This window comes from Salarias fasciatus, chromosome 3, assembly GCF_902148845.1.
Source record: "Salarias fasciatus chromosome 3, fSalaFa1.1, whole genome shotgun sequence".
In the NCBI taxonomy this organism is placed as follows: Eukaryota; Metazoa; Chordata; class Actinopteri; order Blenniiformes; family Blenniidae; genus Salarias; species Salarias fasciatus.
Window position 1 is genome coordinate 28,688,388 of NC_043747.1, and position 24,385 is coordinate 28,712,772.

The 24,385-nt window shown below is 44.4% G+C and overlaps 2 protein-coding genes across 17 annotated transcripts; both read left to right on the top strand.

Moving 5' to 3' along the window:
• The first annotated feature begins 3,089 nt into the window (after nt 1-3,089).
• Nucleotides 3,090-8,530, top strand: LOC115408967 (uncharacterized). 6 transcript variants are annotated; one of them, XM_030119920.1, is made up of 8 exons: nt 3,090-3,199; nt 3,279-3,317; nt 5,786-6,064; nt 6,496-6,735; nt 6,801-7,028; nt 7,102-7,182; nt 7,466-7,551; nt 7,960-8,530. In XM_030119920.1, the coding sequence occupies exons 1-8, from the start codon at nt 3,178-3,180 to the stop codon at nt 7,996-7,998; spliced, it is 1,014 nt and encodes a 337-aa protein (XP_029975780.1). In that variant the 5' UTR covers nt 3,090-3,177; the 3' UTR covers nt 7,999-8,530. The 6 variants fall into 6 exon arrangements, with proteins under 6 accessions (XP_029975780.1, XP_029975773.1, XP_029975792.1 ...); XM_030119913.1 differs by having other exon boundaries at nt 3,097-3,199; nt 5,783-6,064; XM_030119932.1 differs by having other exon boundaries at nt 3,097-3,199; nt 5,783-6,064; nt 7,015-7,028.
• Nucleotides 8,531-17,424: 8,894 nt separating this feature from the next.
• LOC115409226 (uncharacterized) lies at nt 17,425-23,075 on the top strand. 11 transcript variants are annotated; one of them, XR_003933924.1, is made up of 8 exons: nt 17,497-17,655; nt 17,735-17,773; nt 20,200-20,481; nt 20,913-21,152; nt 21,218-21,397; nt 21,471-21,551; nt 21,952-22,037; nt 22,515-23,075. XR_003933924.1 is itself a non-coding variant. In XM_030120301.1 (6 exons), exons 2-6 carry the CDS (start codon nt 20,948-20,950, stop codon nt 22,462-22,464), a joined length of 795 nt encoding a protein of 264 aa, XP_029976161.1. In that variant the 5' UTR covers nt 20,222-20,481; nt 20,913-20,947; the 3' UTR covers nt 22,465-22,499. The 11 variants fall into 11 exon arrangements, 1 of the variants encoding a protein (XP_029976161.1); XR_003933925.1 differs by having other exon boundaries at nt 20,203-20,481; XR_003933927.1 differs by having other exon boundaries at nt 17,425-17,655; nt 17,735-20,481; nt 21,384-21,397.
• Nucleotides 23,076-24,385: the final 1,310 nt, after the last annotated feature.

The window sequence follows — 24,385 nt, forward strand, 5'->3', positions numbered from 1 at the left end:
CTCAGTGTGAGGTGGAACGGTCCAGTTATAACTGGCAGTTTTTTGTGTTTTTTTTTTAATGTTCACTTTTGGCCTAATGTAACTGAAATACGACCGTGTAAAATGCTTTTAATTTGAAAGACTACGTGATATTGACATGCGCATTTCTGAAGTCCTTGGGTTTTGTGGAAGGTTGCTCTTCCTGTGAAATGAGGCGTTTGTCGACATTACCGTAATGTACTGTCAATGCGCGCACCGCAAAACAACTTGTGGGCTGGCTTGACCAAGTGTTTGTAGTTGTGTGCTGGCTTGACCTCAGTCCGGCTCTTCTGCATCCATTTCCGGGCTTTTCAGTTAGTTGAGCAAACCACAGAAAACTATCTTGGTTATAGGGCTGGACAAAATTTCGATAGCAATATATACCGCAGTATATTTTTATCCAATAACGGTGATATGAATTTTAAACACATTTTCGATGTAGTGCTTTACAGTCTGCGTTTCACAGTCACTAACTGCTGTTCGCGGCGCCGCTGATTCAAGCCGAGCAGAAAGCGCCGCGAGACGAGAGAGTGATCAGAGCTCTGCAGCCACAGCGGGCCGTCCTCAGCTCAGGCTACAAGCTACAAGCTACAAGCTACAAGCTACAAGCTACAAGCTGAGCTCCACCGCGGTGACTTTGAGCTCCAAAATGAGAACTGGTGATGTAAACGCCACTGAACAAGCTTCCACAAGCTAATTTGTGGCCGCGAAATAATAAATCGTGCGCACTAAATACAATTCGTGGCCACGAGTTCGGAATATCATTCACTGAACAGTCTGTTAAAGTTAGCAGCATGTTGACAGATACGGATTTAGGTCTCAATGACTCTTTAACAAAATGTGAGTAACACACAAAGGGCGCCTCCATCCCATCGCTGTGAGCTGGACGACATGCTACAAGCTCATTTTTATTAAAAGTATCTGACTATCAAGTGTCAGAAGCAATATTGATTTCGATTAGCAGCCGGTGGAGCTGCGGGGTTCAGGGACCGTCTGCAATTTACAAGACGCTGCAACAGTGAAGACAAATGCCACAAAAAAAAAAGAAAAAAGGTACAGGGATTCGCTGCAGTGTCACCATAATCACTACAACCTTAAGTAATTCTGTAGTTAACCTTAGTAATTCTGAGCACTTTTATTTTTCTTCCTGGTTGAAGCACCTTTCATTAAATCTATAATAAAAACTGTGTTGTAGTTTAAAAGTTAAAGCTATTAATATTGAAAAGGTGAGTGTATGGCAGTTATTTCAATCCCCTGTCCCAGTAATATTTATGTTTGTAGTTGCTCACTCTTTTTTCTGTTTATTGCAGTAATTCTGAGCACTTGTATTTTTCTTCCTGGTTGAATCTATAAAAATAACATAACTGTATTTAAGTGTAAAGTTAAAGCTATTTATGTTGAAAAAGGTGAAATTTACGTTTATTTGACAGTGATTTCATATTTATTAAATAAAAGGTAAACATTTAATTTATTGTAGTTTTTATTTCTAAAATGTTATACTGGAGGAGCTTCCTGGATAAATAATTTCTAGTTTTACATTATGTGCATGATTCTTAACAGTTTTTCTGATGCTTTTGTATTATTCATATCTATTGGAATTATATCGTATCGACCGAAATTATGAACTATATCGTGATAACATTTTTGGCCATATCGTCCAGCCCTACTTGGTCACTGTTTACTCTCTGAGGATCGCTTCCGCTATTTTGTGACAGTCATTGGCTCAGCTGATTAAACACGTTTCACCATCTAATAACACAATTTGTGATTGGACGAGAGCATCAAACGGTCTGCCGCCGTCTGACAAGCGCCACTTCCAAAACAGTTAATAGGTATTTAGATTGAGAAATAAATGGATAAAACGTACAACTATCACTTTGTAATGTTCCTGAAGTGTTCAAACATCACAGTGTTTCCCTGATGGATTACTTTTCTCCTCCATGGATTCTAAACATGTCACGGCTCGTAACTGCTGAACGCTGCTCAAGTCTGGACAGAAAGTAAGTCTATTACACACGTAAAGTTACCTTTAAGAGATTAAAAGTTTAAGAATTATTCAGAATTAAATAAAGATCAAAAGATTGAAAAATGTGGAAAAAAATAACCAAATCAATCTTTATTTATAAGGGCCTCTGTGGTCGTGAAGCTTCTGAAGCCTCCAGCAGGAAATCTCCATATTGAACACTGTAAACCAGATGTAATGTGATTGGTCCAGCCTGTCACATGACTGCATCACGTGGACAGAGGAGGAGCTGTGATTGGCTGATTTATGCTGAACTTTAACTCCTGAAATCAATGATTTCACTGTGAAATTCAGCATTTTTCAATGGATTCTAATGGGTTCTAATGCAACTCGAGCTCTTTTTTAAACCATCATCATCGCCCCCTGCTGGAATTGTCCCATAATTACAGCTTTTCTGCACTTCAGCGTTGGCTTCCTTGGTCTCCACCGGAGGTGGAGGCCTGGCTGGGACAGGAAGTCGCTTTCAGAATGAGCATCCTGTTCCTTCAGTCACAGTCTGGAGACTGGACCAAGGAGGTCTAACATGATCCGGTCCGGCACCTGGACCACTTCCAAGACCGTTTCCAGGTTTAACCCCTTCAGTCCAAGAACAAAGTTCGGTCTGAGTTTCCCTCCTGGACTTCAGGCTTCAGAGCAGTGACCGTCTCGTCCCCCCAGACCAACATGAGAGAGTCTCCTCAGTCACCTGGATCCTCGTCACTCTGCTCCACCAGAGCAGAAGCGAGCTGATGTTGCCATGGAGACCAGATCAACCACATCAGTGGTCCGAGTCCCCAGAGAGAAACACAAAGCAACAGTTGGTGTGAACCACGAGGGGCCCACAACACCCTGAGGGCCTGTGCAGCGTGAAGCGCCGCCCTCCCCCCTCACGCCGGCCTCGGTGGGTCCTGGACCCTGGTGGCTTTTCTGATTCTCTATTTCTGGGTGTGAAAACAGGTTGAAAACCAGCAGAGGCTGCTGGGGATCAAACCGGGGGTCCTGCAGCGCGGCCCGTCTGTCCTCTGTCCTCACATGAAGACAGAGACTGAGAGACGGCCTCAGCAGCTCAGGAGAGAAACCACAGAGCAGAGGAAGAGGGCGGGCTTCAATGACTGTGTTGAACAGCGGCCAGCAGGCTGACTGTGAGAGCGGACACCATGGAGGACAGACGTCTGCTGGGTGAGACACACTCCTCTCTGCTCCACGTCTGCTCCGTCAGGCCGGGTGGAGGTCTGACTAACCTGCCTGTCCTCCTCAGCTCTGACCTCTCTGATCATCTACACAGCAACGCTTCCAGGTCAGTCTGCTTCCTCCTCCTCACTCTGCAGCTCTCAGCGTCTCTCAGGTCAGAAAACTCTCGTCCCAGTCCGACCTGGAACGGATCGTTCAGGCTTTGATTTCATCAGGAACTGATTACTGTGATTCTGCTTTTCACTTTTTTCATCATGGCTGCTCTTAACGACCTTCAAATGACACAAAACTCTGGAGCCAGAAGTCTGACAGGTTCACCGAGAACGTCCCTCATTACCTCGTTCTCTCTGTGGTCGTCTTTGGCTTCCTGTTGAGCCTCGGATTGATTTTAAAGTTCCGTTCTCGTCGTGTTCTGAGTGTTCCATGGTGAGAACCTCCAGTCCATTAGAGTCCTCACAGAGAACCCTTCGGTCCTGATGGTCCCAAAGACGTGGTTTAAAACCCTGGAGACCGATCCTTTCAGGTTTTTGGTTTAAAACCCGTTTGTTGTCTTGTCCTCTGAGAATGACCACAGCACTTCCTCTAATTTATGGTGTTTTTCAATTGTTGTCCCTCTCCTGGTGTTTCTGTAGAAAATGTCTTAGTTGTAAGAATTTATAAATGTCCTGTGCTGGGAGGTTACATTCTCTTTGAAGTTGTGACGAACATATATTAGTCCTTTGTCCGTCTGGTAAATCCTGAGTCCATGATAGACCATAATTTCCTCTCTGTTGAGACAGAAAAATTGTGAGTGTTTTGACTGAAACATGATTTTCCCGCATGGACTCCAGGTGAGAGCAGCCACAGCTGATTGTAGCTGCAGGATAAAGAGGGTGTGTCTGCTGCAGTGAGAGAGAGAGAGAGAGAGAGAGAGAGAGAGAGAGAGAGAGAGAGAGAGAGAGAGAGAGAGAGAGAGAGAGAGAGAGAGAGAGAGCAACAATGCAAAACAACATTACGTTTTATTCTAACACTTAATTTCTACTTTTATCATATTTCCCTCAACATTATTTTCCTCCACATGAGCAACATCCATCGATTCTGATCCATGATTTGGGATTTTATGAACAGTTTTCTCACAGTTTTAGACGTTGAATGAAACCCAAAAACCTCCACTGTCAGAAGAAGTTCCACTTCATGCAGTCAAACGCCTTTTGAGCATCGAGGTGACGCAGCCTGGGAGGCTGACGGTTATTTTAGGTGATATAAGATTTAATGTTCTCCTGGTGTCGTGAGCCGCTGGTCTCAAACAGATGAACAGTTTGATTCCTTTGCTGCTGAAGTCTCTTAATGAGCCATCTGAGGAAATGAGGGGTGGAACATGGCAGGCCTCAGACTTTCATGATACCGGGTTCATTGACTTTAAATACATTTAAAGAATGGGGTAGAGTCATATTTGTTAAAAAAATTATTTTACAGATTGAAATGGCTCTTTCAAAATAAGGGCTGAGAAACGTCTCCCGTTGGATTCCATGGTAAACTGAGATATTCTGAACTTCCTGTTCTCACAGCGCAGCATCAAAGGTGAAGATTTTACAAAACATTCTTGTAATATGATTCCTCAACTCTCTAAATTAAGACGCCGTTCAGTGAAACACTTCCTCTATTTTTTTTCTACAATTGGAAATGTAATGCCATGTTTGGCACCATCTTAATGGATAAACTGCTCCTGGCCGAGATGGAAATTCTGGGATGTAATTTAATGTAAACCTGATGAAAAACAAATTTTATTCCAGAACAGAGAATTCATTGATTAGAAGTTTGATAATTCTACTTCATAATCTCTGTATGTTCGTCAGTAAATTCAAGATGGCGTCCAAAATGGCCGCCAAATGTATTTTTTGCTACAATCTGACTCCAGTTCCTCAGTGATTGATCATATAATAGCTCTATGTGACCAGGTTCATTACTTTTTATCATGAGTTTTTTTTTTTACCTGTCCTGTCCAGCATGGAGGCAGCAGAAAGGGAGTCTGGCTGCTGTTATGTTCCCGACAGATTTGCTTTTTCAAGAGGTGCTGGATTCAAATATAGTTGGGTTTTTAAGTCACTTTCAAGATAAAGTGGTGATTCAGGACAGAATCCAAGATGAACGCCAAACGTACTTTTCCTTGTATTTTGGACCACAAGTGTCCCAATTGTCCAGATTTCTGTTTTGTGGGTCACAGAATGCTCTGGAACTATTCCAAGTCTCTTGTTTGAGTGAATACCAATATTACCAGAATGCTTTGTAAAATCTTCACCCTCTGCACTACGCTGTGAGAACTGGAGGTTCAGAATACCTCAATTTGGCATGGAATCCAATGGGAGATGTTTCCCATTGGTCTTATTTTGAAAGAGCCATTTTATCCCCAAAACTATCTTTTCAGCAAAAATGAGTCACTGTTTCCATTTTTAGAATTTTCTGCAAAGGAAGCTGTTTCAGGGACAAGACTTAAAATGCATTGACTGCATGAAGTGAACAGAACACAGTGACGTTATTGATGATATGAAGGTTCACAGACGTTCCAGACAGATGAAGATGTTCCTCTCTCAGCAGCTCTGGTCCCTGTTTCAGCGTTCTCAGCAGGACTGACTGTGAGTCCCAGCAGATCTCAGTTCCTTCAAAGAGATTCAGTGTCTCTGAGCTGTGAGGAGGACGGCTGGACAGTGTGGAGGAAGACCAGCAGCAGACAGAGGAGTTCATGTGGAGACGGGTGGGGAAAACCTGCTGGTTCCTCCTGTAACTTCTCAGGAATTTACCCCAGAGACAGTGGAGTTTACTGGTGTGAGTCCAGAGAGGGAGCAGCTGGAAGCAGCATCAACATCACTGTAGCTGGTAAGAGTGTGTGTGTGTGTGTGTGTGTGTGTGTGTGTGTGTGTGTGTGTGTGTGTTCTTGTATTTCTATCCTTGTCGGGGCCAAATGTCCCCACAAGGATAGCAAAACGTGGAACGACGTGCCTTGTGGGGACCTTTTTCCGGTCCTAAGTAGGAGAAACAGTGTTTTCTTGACCATGTTGTTGTTACTGAAAAAAGTAAAAGTGCAAAAACATTTGTTTAGGGTTAGGCTTTGTTGTGGTGTGGGTTAGGGTTAGGGTAAGGGTCAGGGTTAGGGGCTAGACATGAATGGGAGTCAATGGACGGTCCCCACAAGGATAGAAATACAAGACAGTTTGTGTGTGTGTGTGTGTGTGTGTGTGTGTGTGTGTGTGTGTGTGTGTGTGTGTGTGTGTGTGTCTCAGATGCTGGACTCTGCTCTCTGTGTCCAGATACAGTGGTCCTCCAGAGTCCAGTCCTCCCTGTGATGGAGGGACAGGACGTCACTCTGGGTTGTAGAACCAGCGCTCCCTCCACCCTCTCAGCTGAGTTCTTTAAAGATGGCGTCTCCATCGGGACCGAGTCCACAGGTCACATGACCCTCCGCCATGTTTCCCGCTCTGCTGAAGGCCTCTACAGGTGTAGCTTCAGAGGTGTTGGAGAGTCTCCACCCAGCTGGATCTCTGTCTCAGGTGAGGAGGACGAACCTGCTGCAGGTCTGCTGCTGAGAACCTCCTTCAACTGAGACTGATTTCAGGGAACCACAAGACAGAACCTCCTCCTGGTTCCTCCTCTGATCCTCCTCCTGGTTCCTCCTCTGATCCTCCTCCTGGTTCCTCCTCTGATCCTCCTCCTGGTTCCTCCTCTGATCCTCCTCCTGGTTCCTCCTCCCGTCTCCTCCCTGTGGGGATCTCCCTCTCCTCTCTCGTTGTGGTTCTCCTGCTGGTTCTCCTGCTGGTCCGGTTCTGCAGCAGGAACCCTGAAGGTGAGCAGCAGACTCCTGAAGGTTTGTCTCTTCAGACGGACGACTGTTGACGTTCTGGACGTTCTGTGTTCAGGCTCGGCAGCAGAACCTGAAGTCACCGACAGCGACGTCAACATCCTGCAGCGTCAGCAGCAGCCGGTCAGACGGAGCAGAGGTAGGAGCTCCAGACCCCCACCCAGACCCCCACCCAGACCCCCACCCAGACCCTCTTCAACCTTCCGTGTGTGTGTGGTTAACAGGCCCATGTTAGTCTGACTTCCTGTTCCTCACTAAAACCATCACAGTGACCACTCTCTGACTGGCACATGTTTCCATGGCAACAAGGTTTTTTAGTAAAAGAGGTGTTTCAGGATGTGGTGGCTTATCTTCAACACACCCACACACACACACACTCACACACACACTGTGTGTATCAGACTATGTGTTCTGTGTTCCAGATGTGGATCCAGTGTTTTCAGAAGTCACTTTCAGACGTTTCTCAAGAAAATCGTCAAAGAGAAACGAAGCTGAGCGGAGAAGTCAGGTAAGAACTGACCCTGGTTCTCCTGTCAGTCTGACCCTGGTTCTCCTGTCAGTCTGACCCTGGTTCTCCTGTCAGTCTGACCCTGGTTCTCCTGCTTGTGGTTCTGTTGCTCCAGAGCTCAGATAAAGTGTGGACCAGTGGATCAGAGCAGAGTCTTTCCAGATGTTCCTGTCAGAGTGAATCAGCAGTAGAGTCCAGTAGAAGCAGCTCCTGTGCTTTAGTGTGTATCAGCTGCTCTCAGAGTGTTTTCACAGATGGAGCCGCCTCCTGCTGCTTCTTCCTGTTTCACAGGAAACATTCTGGTTTGAATCAAGTCTGGATTCTGGTTCTACTTTTTCTCTTCAGGATCAAACTCTGAATCAAATGTCTCAATGTTTCACTTGGTTTATTTCCTGTTGGTGTTTTCAGAGATTCCTCCAGAGCCTGACGTGGTCTACTCCTCCCTGAGGTGACCCCCCAGTCCAGACCCATCCGGATCCAGACCTCCACACTGCTGAGTTCTACTGAGTTCTACTGAGTTCTACTGAGTTCAGACTGGATTCTCTTGAGTTTTAATTGAGTTTGAACTGGTTTTTATTAAGTTTTATTTCACTTTGATCATGTTTTTTTGTTCATTTTATTCAGTTTTAACAGGTTTTCATTGAGTTTTATTCAGTTTTCTTCTCTGTCGTCTCTCTGGTGGTTAAACAGTCACTCCTCATATTAAATAACCAAAAATGGCTTTTTTATTCAGTATAATTTGCTTTCTTCTGTTTTCTGGAAGTTTTTCACTCTTGCTGCTCAAACTGCTGTGCTTTTTATTTCTAATGTTTTCTGACTTTATTTTCAACCAGTTTCTGTGTTCCACTGGTTTTAGGCTGATTACCTGTTTCTTCACTGGTTTTGTAGGAAATCCAGATAAAAGCTGAGAAACATGTTCAGAGATCAGGAGGATTTGAACTGAAGCTTCTGTTGCTGAAGAATAAACGTTGGTCTCAGAGTCTCTGTGTGGTTTCAGACAAACATCAGATGGAAAGTTTGAAATGCTCTGGTGAGGATGTGGTTACACACACACACACACACACACACACACACACACACACACACACACTCACACACTCTCCACCTCAGCCTCCTGCAGTCCGTCCTTCAGCCAGTCTGTCCTCAGTCTTTCTTGGTTCCAGGTCCAGCTTCTCTCAGGTCCCCTTCAAGAGGCCGCTGTCCTCAGATCAGTCAGTCCTCTCCTCATCAGTCGTGTCCCGGGCTCCTCTGCCCTCCAGGTGGTTGTTTCCACATGGTCCTCTTCACAGTAACATCAGAGACAGATCTCAACAACAGACCCTGAGAAAACAACCTTCATTTCCTCATCAGCTCTGATCAGCGAGATCTCACATCCAAAGCAGTCTGCTTCAACTGGAACTGACTGTGTGTGTTTCAACCGTTAACTTTAAATCATCTTCCATCAGCTGTACGTGCTCTTGGAACATGATGTTTTTGTTTGTCTTTTAAAGATTGACTCATGCAGCAGAGAGTACGGCACCTTTCTGAGCCTCTTACAGCACTGCCTTCTGTCTTTCCTTGAATATTCAAACACTAGATTCTCACTGAAGACACCCTGAACGACACCAGGCTGCTGAGTCACGTGATCTACAAGAAGCTGCAGGCTGTGAATGTGCACGGGCACGCACTGGTCCACTTATTTTTTCACATTTTATCAATCTTTAGATCTTTATTTAGAAAATGTAAAAATGTATAATGAAAAGAAAAAACGTTTGGTAAAGGTTCATACTGTCTTCGATTCAACTTGGAAGCTAAAAAGTTGTTTTGAAAGACAGATAGTGGTGAGAGTAAAGTTACCTCCACTAGTTTCGGTCACATCCGGTGACCTTCCTCAGGAGGCTCCGAGGAGGCACATCCGGATGTGACCGAAACTCGTAGAGGTAACTTTACTCTCACCACTATCTGTCTTTCAAAAGAACTTTTTAGCTTCCATGAAAAGAAAAAATATGAAAATCAAAGAAACAACTGTTACATTTGAAATATTTTCTCATCAATTTAAAATCTGTGTTTCCAGGAACAAAAAGGAAGTAAAACAGAAGTAAAAAACAAGCTTTATGTGCAGCAGTTCTCCTGAATCACCAGCAGGGGGCGGAAGAGTCCACAGACTGAGAAACCTGTTTCTCATCAGAAGTCCTGATCAGAGGCTTCATGCCTCTCTGAGACACGAAGCCTGCTGTGACCTCTGACCTCTGGAGCTCTGTTGCTCTCATTTGACCTCTACAGCAGACACTGACCTGAACCTTGAACTGTGAGGCCTCTGGAAACTATAGAATCAGAATCTGGTGGAATTATTCCATAAGCTCCTCCCAACCAGGAAGTAGGTTCAGGAAGGAGGCGGGGCTTCCAAGTTCTGTGTGACTCTGAACCAGAGGTGTGAACACATCCCTCAAGAAGTCTCAACTTATTTGGAGCAGATTTGACCAGATGATGCTGCTGAATTGATTGTCTGAACTGGACGTTGCGGCGCCCCCTAGGGGCAGCAGAAAGGACTTCGTAGAGTCAATCCACCAGGATGTGAGAAACTCTGAATCTCCACCTTGATTTTTCCTTCCCAGCCTTCCAGGTCTGACCACATCCCGGGTTCAGGGGTGACCACTCGGTTCCTCCTCGGCTTTTCACACATGAGTGAAAGATAAAGGACAGAAGAATAAAATAAATTCTGAGTTTGTAGATTGAAAGCACAGGATGTCTGCCTGCTCTTGGTGGTTTGAATATAAACGATGCAAAACTGAACATTAGCTTTGAACAAGTGTCTCATGTAGTAGGAAGACACAGAGTTCAGGATTATCTGGAACTGGCAGCACTTGAACATATAGTTATGTAATATATGTTTTTAAAATGTACGTCTACTAAAGTACTGCACTCTGCTTCACTGAATATTGTGATCAGTGACTTACAGCAGGCCGTCAGCCTGTTACAGTGACAGGGAGCGAAAAGCCACAAAGTCTTCCAGACTCAGTCCTTTCACTCTTTTCTTTCTGCTCAAAGCTCCAGAACTGCTCAGAGTCTCAGCAGTCAGAGTTTAATGATGATTGTTTGCTGTTGTAAGTCTTAGCACTGCATACACACACACACACACACACACACACACGCTCAGTCTTGTATTTCTATCCTTGTGGGGACCGTCCATTGACTCCCATTCATGTCTAGCCCCTAACCCTAACCCACACCACAACAAAGCCTAACCCTAAAGAAATGTTTTTGCACTTTTACTTTTTTCAGTAACAACAACATGGTCAAGAAAACACTGTTTCTCCTACTTAGGACCGGAAAAAGGTCCCACAAGGCACGTCGTTCCAAGTTTTGCTATCCTTGTGGGGACATTTGGCCCCAACAAGGATAGAAATACGAGAACACACACACACACACACACACACACACACACACACACACACACACACACACACACACACACACACACACACTTCACTGCACTTTGCCCCACCAAGTATTTTCACACTCCACTGCGTATTGCACCTTCAAATCGAACTTTGAGCTCTGTTCATAGCGTGTGGTTGTGGCAGTGTGTGTGGGCGTGTGTGTGTGTGTGTGTTAACCACATCCGAACCGAAATGAGCCAAACTTTCCATCTGATGTTTGTCTGAAACCACACAGAGACTCTGAGACCAACGTTTATTCTTCACCAACAGAAGCTTCAGTTCAAATCCTCCTGATCTCTGAACATGTTTCTCAGCTTTTATCTGGATTTCCTACAAAACCAGTGAAGAAACAGAAAATCAGCCAAAAACCAGTCGAACACAGAAACTGGTTGAAAATAAAGTCAGAAAACATTAGAAATTAAAAGCACAGCAGTTTGAGCAGCAAGAGTGAAAAACCTCCAGAAAACAGAAAACAGAAGATTAATCTGAACTAAAAGCTACTTTTTAGTTGTTGAAGATGAGCAGCGACTGTTTTATCAGAGAGACGACAGATGGAGAAGAAAAGTGAATAAAATTCAATGAAGACTTGATGAAACTAAATAAACCAAAATAAACACCCGTTCAAACTCAATAAAACTCAATATCAACAGTCCAAGAAAAAAAATCACAGTACCATCTTAATTCAGTGAATCTCAATAAAAATCTGTTGTAAATCACTAAAAACCCAACAGAATCCAGTCTGAACTCAGTAGAACTCAGCAGAACTAAGTAGAACTCAGCAGAACTCAGTAGAACTCAGCAGAACTCAGTAGAACTCAGTAGAACTCAGTAGAACTCAGCAGTGTGGAGGTCTGGATCCGGATGGGTCTGGACTGGGGGGTCACCTCAGGGAGGAGTAGACCACGTCAGGCTCTGGAGGAATCTCTGAAAACACCAACAGGAAATAAACCAAGTGAAACATTGAGACATTTGAATCAGAGTTTGATCCTGAAGAGAAAAAGTAGAACCAGAATCCAGACTTGATTCAAACCAGAATGTTTCCTGTGAAACAGGAAGAAGCAGCAGGAGGCGGCTCCATCTGTGAAAACACTCTGAGAGCAGCTGATACACACTAAAGCACAGGAGCTGCTTCTACTGGACTCTACTGCTGATTCACTCTGACAGGAACATCTGGAAAGACTCTGCTCTGATCACAGAAAAGCATGTTATTTAGCTGGAGTTTGAATATTGACACTGTGTGCACACAAGACGCCTACTGGATGTGTTTCAATGCAGGCCAGGTTAACGGCGAGCCCGAAGGCCTCGTCCAGGCACAACAGCATGAAGATGTGCCTGGGAAGCTGACCCAGGCGTGGAACCTGCTCTGCTCTGGTCGGGCTGGTAGGACGCTTATGCTGCAGCTGCTCCTCTGTTTCTGCCCCAGCAACTCATGAACAGCTCACTTATCACTCAATACATTCCCCTCCCAAACCTGAGACCCTCCCTCTGGACACTTAAAAGTGGGACTGTAGCGCCGCATTTGTTGAAGGCTCCATAGTAGAGACAGAAGAGTTTAGAAACTAAATCAAACTTTTGGAATTGAAACAATTGAATAAATAAGCAAATCTTCCAAAGTGTCTGCTTTGGGTCACTTTGCTGGTTCTAAGCCCAGATCAGATGGAGGGTTGCAGGTACAGTTAATTCTTTTGATTGAATTTGATTTTCTAACATCTGATATCAACATAACAAGATTGTTTTGCGTAATTTGGGTCTCGACAAACTACTTAATTCTCCCCCATTCCCCCTCCCCCTATGACATGCGCGTTCACGAGGCTTCAGGGCTATGCCAATTCTACTTTTTGAATAGGGGGAGGGGAAAGGGGGAGGGCTATTTCACCCTTACCAGCGAAGTCTGCATCGATGCTCCCTGTTCTCTATAGGGGTAGGTAGAGTTTCACATTGGCCAGTAAAAAATAACATGGCGCCCACCACGGAGTCGCACAAATGTAAGCTTGCTTTCTGTATACTATTTAAAAAGCTATGAAAGTGTATTTGTTTCTCTGAAATTTATAGATATACTAATGTGACAGTGTCCCAGTCATGGATTAACGTTTTAGCGCTGCGTAGCACCGTTTCCAATCATTAATATGTAACTTCTGAAGAGCACTAACCACTGTATTAATGTCATCTTTTATCATGTTTTAAACGTAATATGTTTGACACAGGGACCCCGATGAAACCCGACTGCTGATTCAGTTTAGAGGTGAAAATGAAGAAAAGATTTTGAAATGAAAATACAGCGCCAAAACACAATGGGAGTAAATTATATTATTCATCTAAGCTACAATATGTCAGTAATAAAACGTGTTTGTAGAAATATATATGTATTACTTTAGGAAATTCATAAAAGACAATGGCTTGGAAGGGGAAGTTACAGACCAGCAAGCTTAAAAAAAGTGGGGAAAACTCAAAAAGAAATACAAGGTCAATAATAATACCGTTATTACAAAAATAAAAGTAATTTCCAATGTAATTTCTATCATTTCTAATATCCATAATTTTGTGTTGCTATAGGACCTGAAACTTGTAAAATCTGGCTCTGGCACAGAGGAGGGGGAAACCACTGCTGCAAAATGGCCTTATTTTAAAGGGGTTTCCCAATTCGTGGTGCTGCAAAGACAGCCTGAGCCCTCAGCCCTATTCTAAAAGGGGTAGGAGAGTGATAGGGGTAGGGCCAAGGGCTGAGGGGGAGGGGAAGGGGGAGAATTGGGAATGGCCCTAAGTCTTGAAGTCTTTTTGAGAAATGATGGCTTATTGCAAGGGCAAAATTAAAAAAACAGTCGAACTAAAAGCTCATTTGCAGTTCTGAACATATTCAGGATGTTCTTTCACAAACTTTGTCTCTCCAACAACCTTGTTCTTCTCTCCTGCTGTGTCCATTACAATCTCACGCAAACTACCGATTTTTCAAATTAGGCAATAACGTCTCTGAGCGACTTGTAGAGACTTTGAGGACAGCCAATCGCTGCCGTCCTCACCAGGGAGCTGCTAACACTGGGTATTCCTGGAGTTTCAGTTTGTTCTTGACTCATTCTGACAGCTGATCAGACTGTTGATCATGTGATGACTGATACAATGAAAAGCTTCTGACATGGTTCCTTGACCAGAGTCCTGCACTGGGACTGGTACCCGCAAAAACAGCTGATTTGCTGGTGGTTTTTTAAAAGCTTTTTTTTTTTTCTCGGGTTCGGATCTGGGTGGGAAAAATAGCTTGCGGGTTGTAGATTGACTCATGAGAAACAATGTAAAATAATAATATAAAAACGTTGTGACGTGATCCATCTGCTGTGACTGTCTGCAGCTGCACCTGCTCTTCTGCATCCATTTCCGGGCTTTTCAGTTTGTTGAGCAAACCACAGAAAACTATCTTTGTCATAGGGCTGGACAAAATTTCGATAGCAATATATACCGCGGTATATTTTTATCCAATAACGGTGATATGAATTTTAAACACATTTTGGATGTAGTGCTTTACAGTCTGCGTTTCACAGTCACTCTGATGTTCGCGGCGCAGCTGATTCAAGCCGAGCAGAAAGCGCCGCGAGACGAGAGAGTGATCAGAGCTCTGCAGCCACAGCTGCTGTCCTCAGCTCAGGCTACAAGCTACAAGCTACAAGCTACAAGCTGAGCTCCACCGCGGTGACTTTGAGCTCCAAAATGAGAACTGGTGATGTAAACGCCACTGAACAAGCTTCCACAAGCTAATTTGTGGCCGCGAAATAATAAATCGTGCGCACTAAATATAATTCGTGGCCACGAGTTCGGAATATCATTCACTGAACAGTCTGTTAAAGTTAGCAGCATGTTGACAGATACGGATTTAGGTCTCAATGACTCTTTAACAAACCATCAGTAACACACACAGGGCGCCTCCATCCCATCGCTGTGAGCTGGACGACATGCTGCAAGCTCATTTTTATTAAAAGTATCTGTCTATCAAGCCTCAAAAGCAATACTGATTTCGATTAGCAGCCGGTGGAGCTGCGGGGTTCAGGGACCGTCTACAATGTACAAGACGCTGCAACAGTGAAGACAAACACCACAAAAAAAAGAAGAAAAAAAGGTACAGGGATTCGCTGCAGTGTCACCATAATCACTACAACCTTAAGTAATTCTGTAGTTAACCTTAGTAATTCTGAGCACTTTTGTTTTTCTTCCTGGTTGAAGCACCTTTCATTAAATCTATAATAAAAACTGTGTTGTAGTTTAAAAGTTAAAGCTGTTAATATTGAAAAGGTGAGTGTATGGCAGTTATTTCAATCCCCTGTCCCAGTAATATTTTTATGTTTGTAGTTGCTCACTCTTTTTTCTGTTTATTGCAGTAATTCTGAGCACTTTTATTTTTCTTCCTGGTTGAAGCAGCTTTGTTTGAATCTATAACAATAACATAACTGTATTTAAGTGTAAAGTTAAAGCTATTTATGTTGAAAAAGGTGAAACTTACGTTTATTTGACAGTGATTTCATATTTATTAAATAAAAGGTAAACATTTAATTTATTGTAGTTTTTATTTCTAAAATGTTTATACTGGAGGAGCTTCCTGGATAGATAATTTCTAGTTTTACAGGAAGTACATTATGTACATGATTCTTAACAGTTTTTCTGATGCTTTTGTATTATTCATATCTATTGGAATTATATCGTATCGACCGAAATTATGAACTATATCGTGATAACATTTTTGGCCATATCGTCCAGCCCTACTTGGTCATTGTTTACTCTCTGAGGGTCGCTTCCGCTATTTTGTGACAGTCATTGGCTCAGCTGATTAAACACGTTTCACCATCTAATAACACAATTTGTGATTGGACGAGAGCATCAAACGGTCTGCCGCCGTCTGACAAGCGCCACTTCCAAAACAGTTAATAGCTATTTAGATATTTGAGAAATAAATGGATAAAACGTACAACTATCACTTTGTAATGTTGCTGAAGTGTTCAAACATCACAGTGTTTCCCTGATGGATTACTTTTCTCCTCCATGGATTCTAAACATGTCACGGCTCGTAACTGCTGAAGTCTGGACAGAAAGTAAGTCTATTACACATGTAAAGTTACCTTTATGGGATTAAAAGTTTAAAAGCATTGAACGTAACAAACGAGTGTTTTTCCAGTTGTATGGGAGAAGAACAGCAGGGCTGATGATTCAGGACTGAAGTCAGGCTGTTATTGGAAGAGCTGCTTCATTCAGGTGTTATTTAGTCACTGGCAGCTGAACTGTGGTGATGTGCTGTATGCATGCAGACAATATGACCCAAAATGATGACTTTAAATACAGGTTACGGGTCGGGCTGCGGGTCGTGCTTCAACAGGTCGGATCGGGTCGCGGTACTCATCGGGCTGATGCGCGGGTTTGCGGTTCGGTTGCGGGTTTGTTTGTTTTTACTTCTGTTTTCCTGTTTTACTTCTTTATTCCTGGGAATGCAGATTTTAAATTGATCATAAAATGTTTCGATGTAACTGTTGTTTAATTTATTTTGATATTGTTTGTTTTTTATCCTGCTTGTATTGCATCTTTTTATTTCAGAATTAAATAAAGATCAAAAGATTGAAAAATGTGGAAAAAAAAAACCAAATCAATCTTTATTTATAAGGGCCTCTGTGGTCGTGAAGCTTCTGAAGCCTCCAGCAGGAAATCTCCACATTGAGCACTGTAAACCAGATGTAATGTGATTGGTCCAGCCTGTCACATGACTGCATCACGTGGACAGAGGAGGAGCTGTGATTGGCTGATTTATGCTGAACTTTAACTCCTGAAATCAATGATTTCACTGTGAAATTCAGCATTTTTCAGTGGATTCTAATGGGTTCTAATGCATCTGAGCTCTTTTTTAAACCATCACCATCGCCCCCTGCTGGAATTGTCCCATAATTACAGCTTTTCTGCACTTCAGCGTTGGCTTCCTTGGTCTCCACCGGAGGTGGAGGCCTGGCTGGGACAGGAAGTCGCTTTCAGAATGAGCATCCTGTTCCTTCAGTCACAGTCTGGAGACTGGACCAAGGAGGTCTAACATGATCCGGTCCGGCACCTGGACCACTTCCAAGACCGTTTCCAGGTTGAACCCCTTCAGTCCAAGAACAAAGTTCGGTCTGAGTTTCCCTCCTGGACTTCAGGCTTCAGAGCAGTGACCGTCTCGTCCCCCCAGACCAACATGAGAGAGTCTCCTCAGTCACCTGGATCCTCGTCACTCTGCTCCACCAGAGCAGAAGCGAGCTGATGTTGCCATGGAGACCAGATCAACCACATCAGTGGTCCGAGTCCCCAGAGAGAAACACAAAGCAACAGTTAGTGTGAACCACGAGGGGCCCACAACACCCTGAGGGCCTGTGCAGCGTGAAGCGCCGCCCTCCCCCCTCACGCCGGCCTCGGTGGGTCCTGGACCCTGGTGGCTTTTCTGATTCTCTATTTCTGGGTGTGAAAACAGGTTGAAAACCAGCAGAGGCTGCTGGGGATCAAACCGGGGACCCTGCAGCACGGCCCGTCTGTCCTCTGTCCTCACATGAAGACAGAGACTGAGAGACGGCCTCAGCAGCTCAGGAGAGAAACCACAGAGCAGAGGAAGAGGGCGGGCTTCAATGACTGTGTTGAACAGCGGCCAGCAGGCTGACTGTGAGAGCGGACACCATGGAGGACAGACGTCTGCTGGGTGAGACACACTCCTCTCTGCTCCACGTCTGCTCCGTCAGGCCGGGTGGAGGTCTGACTAACCTGCCTGTCCTCCTCAGCTCTGACCTCTCTGATCATCTACACAGCAACGCTTCCAGGTCAGTCTGCTTCCTCCTCCTCTCTCTGCAGCTCTCAGCGTCTCTCAGGTCAGAAAACTCTCGTCCCAGTCCGACCTGGAACGGATCGTTCAGGCTTTGATTTCATCATGAAGTGATTACTGTGATTCTGCTTTTCACTTTTTTCATCATGGCTGCTCTTAACGACCTTCAAATGATACAAAACTCTGGAGCCAGAAGTCTGACAGGTTCACCGAGAACGTCCCTCATTACCTCGTTCTCTCTCTGGTCGTCACTGGCTTCCTGCTGAACCTCGGATTGATTTTAAATTTCAGTTCTCGTCGTGTTCTGAGTGTTCCATGGTGAGAACCTCCAGTCCATTAGAGTCCTCACAGAGAACCCTTCAGTCCTGAAGGTCCCAAAGACGTGGTTTAAAACCCTGGAGACTGATCCTTTCAGGTTTTTGGTTTAAAACCCGTTTGTTGTCTTGTCCTCTGAGAATGACCACAGCACTTCCTCTAATTTATGGTGTTTTTCAATTGTTGTCCCTCTCCTGGTGTTTCTGTAGAAAATGTCTTAGTTGTAAGAATTTATAAATGTCATGTGCTGGGAGGTTACATTCTCTTTGAAGTTGTGACGAACATATATTAGTTCTTTGTCCGTCTGGTAAATCCTGAGTCCATGATAGACCATAATTTCCTCTCTGTTGAGACAGAAAAATTGTGAGTGTTTTGACTGAAACATGATTTTCCTGCATGGACTCCAGGTGAGAGCAGCCACAGCTGATTGTAGCTGCAGGATAAAGAGGGTGTGTCCACTGCAGTGAGAGAGAGAGAGAGAGAGAGAGAGAGAGAGAGAGAGAGAGAGAGAGAGAGAGCAACAATGCAAAACAACATTACGTTTTATTCTAACACTTAATTTCTACTTTTATCATATTTCCCTCAACATTATTTTCCTCCACATGAGCAACATCCATCGATTCTGATCCATGATTTGGGATTTTATGAACAGATTTCTAACAGTTTTTAGACGTTGAATGAAACCCAAAAACCTCCAGTGTTAGAAGAAGTTCCACTTCATGCAGTCAAACGCCTTTTGAGCATCGAGGCGAAGCAGCCTGGGAGGCTGACGGTTATTTTAGGTGATATAAGATTTAATGCTCTCCTGGTGTCGTGAGCCGCTGGTCTCCAGGAGATGAACAGTTTGATTTCTTTGCTTCTTAATGAGCCGTCTGAGGAAATGAGGGGTGGAACATGGCAGGTCTCAGACTTTCGTGACACTGGGTTCATTGACTTTAAATACATTGAAGGAATGGGGTAGAGTCATTTTTGGTCAAAAAATAGTTTTACAGATTGAAATGGCTCTTTCAAAATAAGGGCTGAGAAACGTCTCCCGTTGGATTCCATGTTAAACTGAGATATTCTGAACTTCCTGTTCTCACAGCGCAGCATCAAAGGTGAAGATTTTACAAAACATTCTTGTCATGTGATTACTCAACTTTCTAAATTAAGACGCCGTTCAGTGAAACACTTCCTCTATTTTTTTTCTACAATTGGAAATGTAACGCCATGTTTGGCACCATCTTAATGGATAAACTGCTCCTGGCCGAGATGGAAATTCTGGGATGTAATTTAATGTAAACCTGATGAAAAACAAATTTTATTCCAGAACAGAGAATTCATTGATTAGAAGTTTGATAATTCTACTTCATAATCTCTGTATGTTCGTCAGTAAATTCAAGATGGCGTCCAAAATGGCCGCCAAATGTATTTTTTGCTACAATCTGACTCCAGTTCCTCAGTGATTGATCATATAATAGCTCTATGTGACCAGGTTCATTACTTTTTATCATGAGTTTGTTTTTTTTACCTGTCCTGTCCAGCATGGAGGCAGCAGAATGGGAGTCTGGCTGCTGTTATGTTCCCGACAGATTTGCTTTTTCAAGAGGTGCTGGATTCAAATATAGTTGGGTTTTGAAATCACTTTCAAGATAAAGTGGTGATTCAGGACAGAATCCAAGATGAACGCCAAACGTACTTTTCCTTGTATTTTTGACCACAAGTGTCCCGATTGTCCAGATTTCTGTTTTGTGGGTCACAGAATGCTCTGGAACTATTCCAAGTCTCTTGTTTGAGTGAATACCAATATTACCAGAATGCTTTGTAAAATCTTCACCCTCTGCACTACGCTGTGAGAACTGGAGGTTCAGAATACCTCAATTTGGCATGGAATCCAATGGGAGATGTTTCCCATTGGTCTTATTTTGAAAGAGCCATTTTATCCCCAAAACTATCTTTTCAGCAAAAATGAGTCACTGTTTCCATTTTTAGAATTTTCTGCAAAGGAAGCTGTTTCAGGGACAAGACTTAAAATGCATTGACTGCATGAAGTGAACAGAACAGAGTGACGTTATTGATGATATGAAGGTTCACAGACGTTCCAGACAGATGAAGATGTTCCTCTCTCAGCAGCTCTGGTCCCTGTTTCAGCGTTCTCAGCAGGACTGACTGTGAGTCCCAGCAGGTCTCAGTTCCTTCAAGGAGACTCAGTGTCTCTGAGCTGTGAGGAGGACGGCTGGACAGTGTGGAGGAAGACCAGCAGCAGACAGAGGAGTTCATGTGGAGACGGGTAGGGAAAACCTGCTGGTTCCTCCTGTAACTTCTCAGGAATTTACCCCAGAGACAGTGGAGTTTACTGGTGTGAGTCCAGAGAGGGAGCAGCTGGAAGCAGCATCAACATCACTGTAGCTGGTAAGAGTGTGTGTGTGTGTGTGTGTGTGTGTGTGTGTGTGTGTGTGTGTGTTCTTGTATTTCTATCCTTGTCGGGGCCAAATGTCCCCACAAGGATAGCAAAACGTGGAACGACGTGCCTTGTGGGGACCTTTTTCCGGTCCTAAGTAGGAGAAACAGTGTTTTCTTGACCATGTTGTTGTTACTGAAAAAAGTAAAAGTGCAAAAACATTTGTTTAGGGTTAGGCTTTGTTGTGGTGTGGGTTAGGGTTAGGGTAAGGGTCAGGGTTAGGGGCTAGACATGAATGGGAGTCAATGGACGGTCCCCACAAGGATAGAAATACAAGACAGTTTGTGTGTGTGTGTGTGTGTGTGTGTGTGTGTGTGTGTGTGTGTGTGTGTGTGTGTGTGTGTGTGTGTCTCAGATGCTGGACTCTGCTCTCTGTGTCCAGATACAGTGGTCCTCCAGAGTCCAGTCCTCCCTGTGATGGAGGGACAGGACGTCACTCTGGGTTGTAGAACCAGCGCTCCCTCCACCCTCTCAGCTGAGTTCTTTAAAGACGGCGTCTCCATCGGGACCGAGTCCACAGGTCACATGACCCTCCGCCATGTTTCCCGCTCTGCTGAAGGCCTCTACAGGTGTAGCTTCAGAGGTGTTGGAGAGTCTCCACCCAGCTGGATCTCTGTCTCAGGTGAGGAGGACGAACCTGCTGCAGGTCTGCTGCTGAGAACCTCCTTCAACTGAGACTGATTTCAGGGAACCACAAGACAGATCCTCCTCCTGGTTCCTCCTCTGATCCTCCTCCTGGTTCCTCCTCTGATCCTCCTCCTGGTTCCTCCTCCCGTCTCCTCCCTGTGTGGATCTCCCTCTCCTCTCTCGTTGTGGTTCTCCTGCTGGTTCTCCTGCTGGTCCGGTTCTGCAGCAGGAACCCTGAAGGTGAGCAGCAGACTCCTGAAGGTTTGTCTCTTCAGACGGACGACTGTTGACGTTCTGGACGTTCTGTGTTCAGGCTCGGCAGCAGAACCTGAAGTCACCTACAGCGACGTCAACATCCTGCAGCGTCAGCAGCAGCCGGTCAGACGGAGCAGAGGTAGGAGCTCCAGACCCCCACTCAGACCCCCACCCAGACCCCCACCCAGACCTCCACCCAGACCCCCACCCAGACCCCCACCCACAGAACACACAGTCTAATACACACACAGTGTGTGTGTATGTGTGTGTGTGTGTGTGTGAGTGTGGTTAAAAAGGCCCATGTTAGTCTGACTTCCTGTTTCTCACTAAAACCATCACAGTGACCACTCTCTGCCTCGAGCATGTTTCGAGCATGTTTCCATGGCAACAAGGTTTTTTAGTACAAGAGGTGTTTCAGGATGTGGTGGCTTATCTTCAACACACACACACACACACACACACACACACACACACACACACACACACACACACACACACACACACACTGTGTGTATCAGACTGTGTGTTCTGTGTTCCAGATGTGGATCCAGTGTTTTCAGAAGTCACTTTCAGACGTTTCTCAAGAAAATCGTCAAAGAGAAACGAAGCCGAGCGGAGAAGTCAGGTAAGAACTGACCCTGGTTCTCCTGTCAGTCTGACCCTGGTTCTCCTGTCAGTCTGACCCTGGTTCTCCTGTCAGTCTGACCCTGGTTCTCCTGTCAGTCTGACCCTGGTTCTCCTGTCAGTCTGACCCTGGTTCTCCTGTCAGTCTGACCCTGGTTCTCCTGCTTGTGGTTCTGTTGCTCCAGAGCTCAGATAAAGTGTGGACCAGTGGATCAGAGCAGAGTCTTTCCAGATGTTCCTGTCAGAGTGAATCAGCAGTAGAGTCCAGTAGAAGCAGCTCCTGTGCTTTAGTGTGTATCAGCTGCTCTCAGAGTGTTTTCACAGATGGAGCCGCCTCCTGCTGCTTCTTCCTGTTTCACAGGAAACATTCTGGTTTGAATCAAGTCTGGATTCTGGTTCTACTTTTTCTCTTCAGGATCAAACTCTGAATCAAATGTCTCAATGTTTCACTTGGTTTATTTCCTGTTGGTGTTTTCAGAGATTCCTCCAGAGCCTGACGTGGTCTACTCCTCCCTGAGGTGACCCCCCAGTCCAGACCCATCCGGACCCAGACCTCCACACTGCTGAGTTCTACTGAGTTCTGCTGAGTTCAGACTGGATTCTCTTGAGTTTTAATTGAGTTTGAACTGGTTTTTATTAAGTTTTATTTGACTTTGATCATGTTTTTTTATTCATTTTATTCAGTTTTAACAGGTTTTCATTGAGTTTTATTCAGTTTTCTTCTCTGTCGTCTCTCTGGTGGTTAAACAGTCACTCCTCATATTAAATAACCAAAAATGGCTTTTTTATTCAGTATAATTTGCTTTCTTCTGTTTTCTGGAAGTTTTTCACTCTTGCTGCTCAAACTGCTGTGCTTTTTATTTCTAATGTTTTCTGACTTCATTTTCAACCAGTTTCTGTGTTCCACTGGTTTTAGGCTGATTACCTGTTTCTTCACTGGTTTTGTAGGAAATCCAGATAAAAGCTGAGAAACATGTTCAGAGATCAGGAGGATTTGAACTGAAGCTTCTGTTGCTGAAGAATAAACGTTGGTCTCAGAGTCTCTGTGTGGTTTCAGACAAACATCAGATGGAAACTTTGAAATGCTCTGGTGAGGATGTGGTTAACACACACACACACACACACACACACACACACACACACACACACACACACACACACACACACACACACACACACGCTCAGTCTCGTATTTCTATCCTTGTGGGGACCTTCCATTGACTCCCATTCATGTCTAGCCCCTAACCCTGACCCTTACCCTAACCCTAACCCACACCACAACAAAGCCTAACCCTAAAGAAATGTTTTTGCACTTTTACTTTTTTCAGTAACAACAACATGGTCAAGAAAACACTGTTTCTCCTACTTAGGACCGGAACAAGGTCCCCACAAGGCACGTCGTTCCACGTTTTGCCTTGATAGAACTTGATAGAAATACGAGAACACACACACACACACACACACACGCACACACACACACACACACACACACTCCACCTCAGCCTCCTGCAGTCCGTCCTTCAGCCAGTCTGTCCTCAGTCTTTCTTGGTTCCAGGTCCAGCTTCTCTCAGGTCCCCTTCAAGAGGCCGCTGTCCTCAGATCAGTCAGTCCTCTCCTCATCAGTCGTGTCCCGGGCTCCTCTGCCCTCCAGGTGGTTGTTTCCACATGGTCCTCTTCACAGGAACATCAGAGACAGATCTCAACAACAGACCCTGAGAAAACAACCTTCATTTCCTCATCAGCTCTGATCAGCGAGATCTCACATCCAAAGCAGTCTGCTTCAACTGGAACTGACTGTGTGTGTTTCAACCTTTAACTTTAAATCATCTTCCATCAGCTCTACGTGCTCTTGGAACATGACGTTTTAGTTTGTCTTTTAAAGATTGACTCATGCAGCAGAGAGTACGGCACCTTTCTGAGCCTCTTACAGCACTGCCTTCTGTCTCTCCTTGAATATTCAAACACAAGATTCTCACTGAAGACACCCTGAACGACACCAGGCTGCTGAGTCACGTGATCTACAAGAAGCTGCAGGCTGTGAATGTGCACGGGCACGCACTGGTCCACTTATTTTTTAACATTTTTTCAATCTTTAGATCTTTATTTAGAAAATGTAAAAATGTATAATGAAAAGAAAAAACGTTTGGTAAAGGTTCATACTGTCTTCGATTCAACTTGGAAGCTAAAAAGTTGTTTTGAAAGACAGATAGTGGTGAGAGTAAAGTTACCTCCACTAGTTTCCGTCACATCCGGTGACCTTCCTCAGGAGGCTCCGAGGAGGCACATCCGGATGTGACCGAAACTAGTAGAGGTAACTTTACTCTCACCACTATCTGTCTTTCAAAAGAA